Source organism: Argiope bruennichi, chromosome 2 (genome assembly GCF_947563725.1).
Source record: "Argiope bruennichi chromosome 2, qqArgBrue1.1, whole genome shotgun sequence".
NCBI lineage: Eukaryota > Metazoa > Arthropoda > Arachnida > Araneae > Araneidae > Argiope > Argiope bruennichi.
The window spans coordinates 90088428-90098586 of NC_079152.1; the positions used below are offsets into that span (position 1 = coordinate 90088428).

Consider the following 10159-nt stretch of genomic DNA (forward strand, 5'->3'; position numbering starts at 1 on the left):
TCTTTTAGATTGACTTATAAGATGTAAATCCCCAAAAATTCGTGTTAATATATAACAAAATTCAAGTGCTGTATTCATTATTAAATGCATTCAATTTCCCTTTCCAGTCTTGATAGCAGCTGGTATACAGTACTAATTGGCGAAGTTTATGTAGGATCACAAGAAATTAGGTACCAGATAGAAGAAATCAGAATACATGAAAACTACCAGGCCATTTATAATTACGATGATATTGCTGTAATACGTTTGGCCCAAAACGTGCCAAATATTGTTGCAGCCTGCTTACCAGAAGACGATTTACTGATAGACGGAGACAACTGCACCGGTTTAGGTTGGGGACTTACGAGTTATGGTAAGTTCTGCTCAAATATATAGGGTGTTCATTAATTATTGTTGGGGTTTCCGTACCTCATAACTTTCAAATAAAAAATATTACACAAAAACCGATTACGTATTCGTAAATTATAACTCAAAGAATTTTACGTGGCAGCAATGCGATCTTAGCGCATTTGCCGTCTGGGTAATTATGACGTCATAAATAAAAATGGCGACCGTGCAAGAAAAAGCAATGTGTGTATTGTGGTTTTTCGAAACTAAATCAGTCATAACTACTCAACGTCGCTTCAGGACCACGTACAAGAAAGATCCTCCTTCGGATAATTCTATCAGACGCTGGTTAACACAATTTCAGGAAACTGGTAGCGTTCTACACCGAAAGGGAGCGGGAAGACCGAGCACATACGACGATATGGAACGTTCTCCATAACCGCCTTCCACTGAATGCCTACAAAGTGCAAATTGTGCAAGCTTTACATTTTAATATCATTAATAAAATTCTTTGAGTTGTAATTTACGAATATGTAATCGGTTTTTGCGTAATATTTTTTATTCGAAAGTTATGAGGTACGGAAACCCCGACAATAATTAATGAACACCCTATATTAACATCAAAGAACTTTTCTGAATTTGAGTAGTTCAAACATCTGATATAACTATAATAACGATGAAGAAGTTTGATTGAGAGAAAATCTTGATGAAGACAGTTCCATTTTCTTCAAAATATGTAATTTAATATTTAAGTGTATGAGTCATGTCTTTCAACATTTGTAAATAAACAAACTGGAGAGAAATTTGAAGATATGTTAGATGCTCATCCGATACACCAATCTGACTATCAAACTACACTCCGGCTCAAAAAATAAGCAACAAACACGAAAAGGTAAGATACACATTTCAAAATGGTGAATAAAAACACACATTTTACAATATGATACAGAAGCTGCATTGCCGATTGCAAACGGATAACCAAAATTTGCATAAAACGCAATCCCGCAGTGACATCGTAACACCTTAAAAAGGAGCTTAACGGGTATATACTTCTGTTCGCAAGTAGGGATGACGAATATTTTCAGAGCGGTTATTACGTAACCAATATCAAAAAGTCACAAATACAAGTGATCAATACTTTTCAAAGAGGGGTGTGATTCAAATCCTTGATACGATCTTACTGATGATGTTTCGATTACAGGTTTTGGATCACGATAGAAACTAACAATCGATACGATATCACTGAAATTTGCCAGAGCGGTGCCTTCACTGGAAAGTTACAATCGATACGATCTGTCCAATGGAAGCTCTCGAAAGAAATCTGTGATTGGATTGAAAAGTGAACGGACCGGTTATTGGAGTTATCGTATCGTATCATTGAATTGCATATCACTGAAATTTATCGGAGCGGTGATTTCACCGTAAAGTGCGAGGCTTCACTGGAAAGTGCGAAGTCACCGCTCCACTTTACGGGAGTGCCCGATATTCGTATTTGATGATGCACTATTCCATACAGATCATTTTTAATTGCTCGTGACATGATTGACTTTGATTACATGTACTACTCTGTTTACTGCTGGCGCCATCTATTGGTAGAATATAGGACTAAAGTAAACATTTTAAAGAAATGACATATATTTTTAACTCATCTTTTCCAGAAAATGGTTCACTCTAATAAATAAATTAAATAAATGGTTTTGAGAAAAAAAATAAAATTTAAGAAGTAAGCTGAAACAGATAAATTAATTCAATCACACGTTAATTAAATTAGTAAGTTAAGTATTAATTACAATTAATAAATTTTATATTTAATATTAATTAATATGATTGAAATAACAGATATTTGGAACGCATATTTAAAAATAACAATAGCAATATTATTTGTTATTCAAAAAATCGTGGATTATGCATCTCTATTCGCAAGCAGCAATAATTCCACGAAATTCGAGATAACCAAAGGGAAGGCATGAGTAATAGAAACCATGACGCATTGGAGGGCTGTCGGTATGTGTAAAACACTCTGCTGTTACCAGAGAGCTGAATGTTCATTACAGGGCCATCCATAGACTGTGGAGCGATTATTAAAGGAATCAAAACTCTAATTGTAGACATGGGTCTGGACGTCGGAGAATCGCCATTTCGTCAGGCGATTTCTACCTGTTGCAACGTGTCAGACGCCGGAAGACAGTAACAGCACAATAACAACATACACCGCCAAACTATGTACTATGTAGTAGTGCAGACCGCATGAAGGCTGGCTGTCTGTATGACGACCTGTGGTTTGAGTGTCTTTGTCCACAGCGCACATCAGAGCATGGTTGCCTTTGACCAGTGAACATCGCAGTTGAACATGAGATTAATGAAGCCACGTACTTTTTCGGATGAGTCTCTATTTAACATCCAGAACGATTCCCGAAGTGCAAGGATATGACGAAAATCAGGGACACTCTATTGGCTCTCTTTTTGATCAGAAGTGTATATACGTAGGGACATTATGAAACATTACTTGGAAATTATTCAGATGCCTATAGCATATCTAGTTTAGAAGAAAAAGTGTTCTCTTCAATTTTATATTCAACTTTAAATAATTTTATAATAGCTCACACAATGAATTACTGTGATTCCAATCGTCAATAGTTTGGAAAATAACAAAGATTGCATTTAGTCACTTCTTCCTTGACAGCAAGAAAGAATTGCTCCCTAACTATATCAGAATTAATTTATATAATTGCAATATAATTAGATAAATCCTGTATAATCAATTTGCCAAATATACAGGATCTAATTAAATTATCGTTCCTGTGGTAGTTGCATAGAAATTGACGTTAAAGTCCAAAGGGCAATCACCTTCACCAGTTATGTTTCAATTTCTCTCTTAGGAAATGCGTCTCTTCATCTAATAGAAGGTCATTCGATCCCAAAGAACTAGCATACAGCCAGCAGGAGCAAGAGCAATTTAATCATCTGGCAACTTCTCAGCCCCAGATTCAAGGTGCCTTCCTTCCTCAGGATCCTTCTTTGGCAATAAAAATTCAACAAGAAAAAAAAAACATTAGCCGAATGTTTAGAGCTTTCATTTAGCTTTTTTTACAATCGTCCTTCTTTTTATAAGTTTGCATGATTCTGGTGCAACCCATTCAATACAAATGCAAAGAATTTAAAACGGAAACTGGAACTAAAAAAGACAAATATAGCACTCTAACAAAATTTACCTGCTGCTATAATTTAATTGTTACCTTTCAACTCTTCCATCCCAGTAAATACAGAAATGGTGTTGGGGTTGCCTATTCCCTAACGATGACGGAACGTGCCTGCCATGGGAAGAATTGTATCATACTTACAAATAAAGGCGATATTCCTTAAGACTCAGCCTTTGTCTTCGCCAGTGTCCCCATGGTGTTCCGGTTTATCCAAACGCCTTCTGGTGGTATGGAATAGCCTTTTGGTAGTTACCCTCAATACTAATCTTTAATTCTATCTTATTTAATTTGCTGGTAACTAAAGGAAACTGCACGTTCAGAAGTATTAATCAATTAACCGTATTCTCATAAACAATTTTTTGATAAACAGAAAATTTGAAGCTGAGATAAACTGTAAAGTAATGCTTTGATTATCGATAATATATAAAAAAAATATCAATTAATTGACTTATTTTTAAATAGTCACACGGCTATTATCAACAAAGAGTCGAAAATCAGGTAATAAATTTGAATGCATAATGATCCTTGATTATTATAATATACTTCCGGTAAACTGTGTAATTCAAGGTACAAAAAATTCCTCAAAACGAAGACCGTTGGGATGATTTTAGAGTTACTAAAAAATGGGATGTATTATACAAATGGATAGTAGATACCTTCTAAAGAAAAACAAAATGTTTAAATTTTAATTAATTAAAAATTAATCGACATTTTAAAGCCTTTTCTTAATAACTTCGGATTATTATTGCCGATAAACCATTTGTGCACTAATTTAAAATTTAAAAAACATTAGCTGTTTGTGATTTTATATTTATATCCACGTCGACTTTTCCATAATTTTAATGCCTTTTTTTCAATTATTTTAACTTTTATGCAACAGATGAAGTAATAGATGTTTTCTATTCACTCGCAATTTAAATAATTAATTAATGCATTTAATTGGAGTCAGCTTTTACAGTAGTGCCTATTAATTGAAAGTAGGGCCGGCGTCCTGGCATAGGGGTAGCGCGTCTTCCCTAAAACAAGAAACGTTCCCTTGGCTTAAAATCGCTGACTTCGTCAGCAAGTTTGTCCATGGCAAGTGCCATTATAAACAACAACAACAATTGAAAATAGGGCTATAACAGTAGTACAAAGCTATCTTACCTAAATATGAAATTTGCTTGCGTTTGTTCCATTCTGAAAGGAAATAATGAAAGGACATTGATACAATTTTATAAAATTATAAATACGATTTAGAAAACGACGATGACAGTTTTATAAAAATACAGATGATAAAATAAATAAGCTATTTAACAGAATAGTATTATCATGCTACAAAATCTCGGATTAAAAGTTCTCAATTCCTTTTTTTTTTTTTTTTTTTTTTTTGGAGCCGTGATTGGACTTTTTCAAGCTATGCATTTATAAATGTCCATGCTATTACATTCACTTTTAAGAGTGGCATAAATGATAATGAATCAATACTTTAACATTTCAGATGGCCGGAGCGCCAGATGGTTGCAAGAAGTCGAATTGCCGGTAGTCGCAACCGATGTGTGCGATGATATATATGCATCATTACCAAGGGGCCGATTTCCTCAAGGCATCACGGAAAATATGATTTGCGCAGGAGGCTCTCTGGGTAGAGACATAGGTGCTTGTCAGGTAATTCGTTATTAGATAAAATAATTCATTCAATTATTATGATTATTTCCCAAGCCAGCCCAGCATACTCCAAGGCTGCAAAGCTTGAGACGAGACGGTGAGAAGTAAGTACATACTGCTCAATTTCTGTTCAGAGTTGCTTTATCGTTCCGCTTAAAACCTCGTTCTAAAGAAAATGCATCATTTAATAATTTGCATGGTAAGTTATATAAATGAGAAAAAAATAAAATCAGATTCTGAATTATTCAAATTATACACATATCACAAACCGTAAGACATCTACAATCACTCTTTCAGTAAAGATTGAAACACATAATTTATATCACTTTTTACTTTCTCGTATGCGTAGTATACAGAAAGTACAGTGTTCATCAAAAAAAATTCGAACTCCAGAATTTGACGAATCTCTTTGGAATATTATGCTTTGTAGGGTATTCAGAAATCAATTCATTATTCAGTATACAAAACAGTCCACAGTCGTCTATAACGTTGGATGGAGTTTAGAAATATTCCTTCCCTTTTTATCTGCAACATCATCAGATACGGAAATAACAACTTCTGTTGTTGCATCAAGCAATTCAGCAAGACTTTTTCCACTTGAAATAACAGTTTCTGCTGTTGCATCAAGCAATTCAGCAAGAGTTTTTCCACTTGAAATAACAACTTCTGCTGTTGCATCAAGCAATTCAGCAAGAGTTTTTCCACTTGAAATAACAGTTTCTGCTGTTGCATCAAGCAATTCAGCAAGAGTTTTTCCACTTGAAATAACAACTTCTGCTGTTGCATCAAGCAATTCAGCAAGACTTTTTCCACTTGAAATAACAGTTTCTGCTGTTGCATCAAGCAATTCAGCAAGAGTTTTTCCACTTGAAATAACAACTTCTGCTGTTGCATCAAGCAATTCAGCAAGAGTTTTTCCACTTGAAATAACAGCTTCTGCTGTTGCATCAAGCAATTCAGCAAGAGTTTTTCCACTTGAAATAACAACTTCTGCTGTTGCATCAAGCAATTCAGCAAGAGTTTTTCCACTTGAAATAACAGCTTCTGCTGTTGCATCAAGCAATTCAGCAAGAGGTTTTCCACTTGAAATAACAACTTCTGCTGTTGCATGAAGCAATTCAGAAAGAGTTTTTTCACTTGAAATAACAACTTCTGTTGTTGCATCAAGCAATTCAGCAATAGTTTTTCCACTTGAAATAACAACTTCTGCTGTTGCATCAAGCAATTCAGCAAGAGTTTTTCCACTTCCCCTTCCTCTTCTTTGTTAATTTCAAAGTGACTGATTTATCAATATGCGAATAAACATAAATAATGTTTATGTTGATTGATTATATTCGCTCTTTACGGACCAAATTGAAGCTTTTTATTAATATTTTCTTCCAATATATTTTTTTAATTTATATTCGGCATTGTAGTTTTCTGTTAGTTATCTAGTTTTAGTTCATTGGTTGATCATTGAAATTAGATAAGTATTTGTTTCAATCTGATTTCAATGATTAATTTTGGTTTGAGTGTTTGTAAACATTATGAATAGAGAAGACCCCCATTGCAAGGGAACAAAACTTCTAAAATTATTATATAGTTACATCTAGAGTGTCATGTAAATAATAATGCTTTATTTGTTTACTCATAAAGCACTCTGTCAATGTGCATGAGATTTTCTACTGCTCTTTCCAAATTTCCTAATAAATACTAAAAGGAAGACCAAGGGAGATTTGAGAGAAAATTTCGTAAAATAATTATTTTTTTTAATAAATAATTATATTTTTAATTATTAAAAAACTAGATTTCCTTTATGCATGCTGAGCATTGCACCAACAAACATGATTTTTATTTTTTAAATTATTAACAATATATTTAAATCAAACAACCAAATCATTGACGTTTTATATTTCTTTAAAAAAATGTTAACAATTTATTGGGAAAAAATTAACGCTTTGTGATGTTTAAAAATCCTTTCGGATAATCTGTGCCCCTTTGGAAAAACAACAAAATATCAGAACTCTTTGGTGCAATAGACTTTCGAAATTTAATTGAAAATAATGTTGTAGACAACAGGAGAGCTTCGGAATAAATAATATTTAGTAATAACTGTAAGGAATATTTTATTTAAAATATGCATATATATGATGTTTCGAACTTTGGTCACAAATACTGGAGTATAAACAATACTTTAGCGAAATTCTGTGTTAATTCATTGAAATCACTAATTAGTAATAATTACTCATTAAAAAAACATGAAAATGCAATCCCAAGCAACGCTTGTTTATCAGCAAATCTATACTTATAATAAAGCTCAATGTGTGTGTGTGTGTGTTGGCGCTCTACAGGCCAGGTCATTTGACATACAGCTATCAAATTTGGTACATGTATACCTTAGAGGTCGGGAATGTGCACCTGGGGCCCCTTTTTTTGAAATTTTAATTAGAATTTTAATTATTAATTAAAAACTAACTTTCCCGCCAAAAAAATCTTCCATTTTCCCCACCGCCAACTTTTTCGCCAAAAAAAATCTTCCATTTTCCCCACCGCCAAACGAGTAAGGATTTAGTTTTTTTTTCTCCCAACAGTAATGAGTCTAGGGTTAACATTTTTCGGCGGATTATTTCAAACGATTCTGTTTATTTTCTTCATGTTTTATGCATTTAAAATTAAATATTGTTAATTAATCCATGTTTCAGATTCATTCTGTAGTACTTTTGAATTAAAATAACACAGAATAAAGAAAATTAAAAATGTCTAATCTGCATAGCGTTACCCCAACTGGCGTAGAAAAATTCGCGCATTTGCGTTACCGTAAGTGGCGAAGAAAATTCACGCATGCGCATTCTGATTGTTGCCATGACAACCGTTATCAACAGATGATTTAAATTATTTTTAGGTTAGTTGCATGCTTTTGTAAGTAAATTGTATTTATGTTAGTTATATATTTTTTAAATATGCTTATAGTTTTAAGTACATCGTTTTTTAAGTAGTTTTTTAAATCTGTTTTCGACCGATTATTTTAAACGATTCATTTTATTTTCTTAAAGTTTGATGCATTTAAAATTAAACATTGTTAATGAATCGATCCGTTCATGATGAATCTGAGAAAATTTTGTTGACAAATTCTTGAGATATTACATAACTTAAGAAAGATATTTTTTAGTGCCCATAAAGTTTAAACGCTCAGTGACTCTATTATCAGTAATCATATTATTAAAAAAAATGCTTTGTTTCAGTAAAAAATATTATTATACTAATTGCAGTTTAGTCATTTCCATTTTAATTTTAAGCATAAATTCTACCGGAACTAACAGAAAATTAGAGAGATACATATTATGTTTTGGCTGAAGGACTTTATATTATTAAGAGTGAATTACATGACTATCAAAATTTGAAACTTTAAAATATTTGATGAAGCTATTAAAGTAGGAATTACATAAAATATTTAATTATTAAAATTTTAACGAGCATTAAGATTGGCGAACCGGCTGGTCGCCAAAGGCGGCTAGTATATTATAAATTTAGAGAACATCGATTTAAATGTGACAAACTATAATGATGCCATAAACATAAATGAAGCTAAAAATAAATAGTAATCGCTATCGAATAAATTGAATAATATTTCAAAGCTAATAAGAGATACTAATAAGAGAGAAAAAATGTGTTCTGATGTAAGCCTAGAATATTTGAAATAATAGAAAAGCATAACGATAGAAATAAACTGAAAAAGAAATTAGATGAATCAGACTGTACATTTATCATGCGTTCAGGTACTCCTTTCCAATATTTTTCTCATGGACAAAAGAAATTCGTGTTTAGAATTTCTGGGTATTCTATGCTCTCTGAGCATGCATATAAGCATATTTTGTTTAGTTTTATGTTATTGAATATCATAACTCTTTTAATAAAATTTCAGATACCTTATTTAAAATTTCTTTATATTTTTATGCTGTTAAAAATATTTTATCATATTTGAAAAATTCTGTCTTTTATGAAATAACGAAACTAAATTCTAAATAACGCGAGCAAATCATTTAATCATCATATTCTTGTCTTTCTCAAATACTGATATTAAAATTCCTTATTTAATAAGTTTAAACATGCCGACTCTTTTAAGATAGAATAGTGTTAAACTCATGACTCATAACGTGTACTTGTGTGGTCCGACATGACAATATATAAACACTCTTAAGCCAACCCAAATACCTTCAAAAGCATATGGTTGAATTAAATTATTATAATGTCGCAGCAGAATAGGCGGGAACTATGGTTGATTCCTAATGGTCATCACCGGTCTCGGTACAACATTTCCGATAGAAGTAACGTTCCGTCATTGGCAGGAGATGATTCGACCCCACACGATACTATAACCCCTAGGCTGGTGGATCAACTACTATGTCAGAAGTTTCTTATTCCCATTTTTTAAGGTACTTCCAGTGGGTCATGTAATTATATAACAAAATTTTTAATTAAAAATTAATAACTTAATTTTTACGATATTTAATTATTACTAATCAGTCACTTCAGTTCCACAATTTTACGAAATTCTTAATAATAGCTTATGTGTGATTGCTGTCCATGGCACATGGGTGCGCTCTTTCACGTAAAGAATATTTGGCCCTGCAACAAATATTTTAAGAGCCAATCAAAAAATATTTACTATGCCATTTATATTCTATTGCTATTACAAAGGGTTTGAATTTTACAAATATTCTTCAGACGAATTTTGCTTAACTTAATAGTTTAAAATGCTATAATTTTTAATTTATCATCATAATTTGTATCCAGCAAATGAATTCTTTTATTTCCAGGGTGACTCTGGAGGCCCTCTGCTTCGAAACATAGGAGGACTTTGGACTCTGGTGGGCATAGTTTCATTTGGCCTTCGTTGTGGAGAGGCAGGCTATCCTAGTATCTATACTAGGATCTCTGCATATTTGCCATGGATAATACAGTACATATCGGATGCCGGAAATGTAGTGAATTATATCCAAAAATAA

General features: G+C 32.6%; 1 protein-coding gene across 1 annotated transcript in view; it reads left to right on the top strand.

Annotated features, from left to right (window-relative positions):
• Nucleotides 1–10159, top strand: part of LOC129962255 (serine protease 29-like) — a 37452-nt gene extending 27293 nt beyond the window's left edge. Inside the window, exons 5-7 of the mRNA XM_056075998.1 lie at nt 108–352; nt 5008–5174; nt 9971–10159. Of these exons, the coding sequence (XP_055931973.1) occupies nt 108–352; nt 5008–5174; nt 9971–10159 (601 nt within the window). The remainder of the gene's footprint in view (nt 1–107; nt 353–5007; nt 5175–9970) is intronic.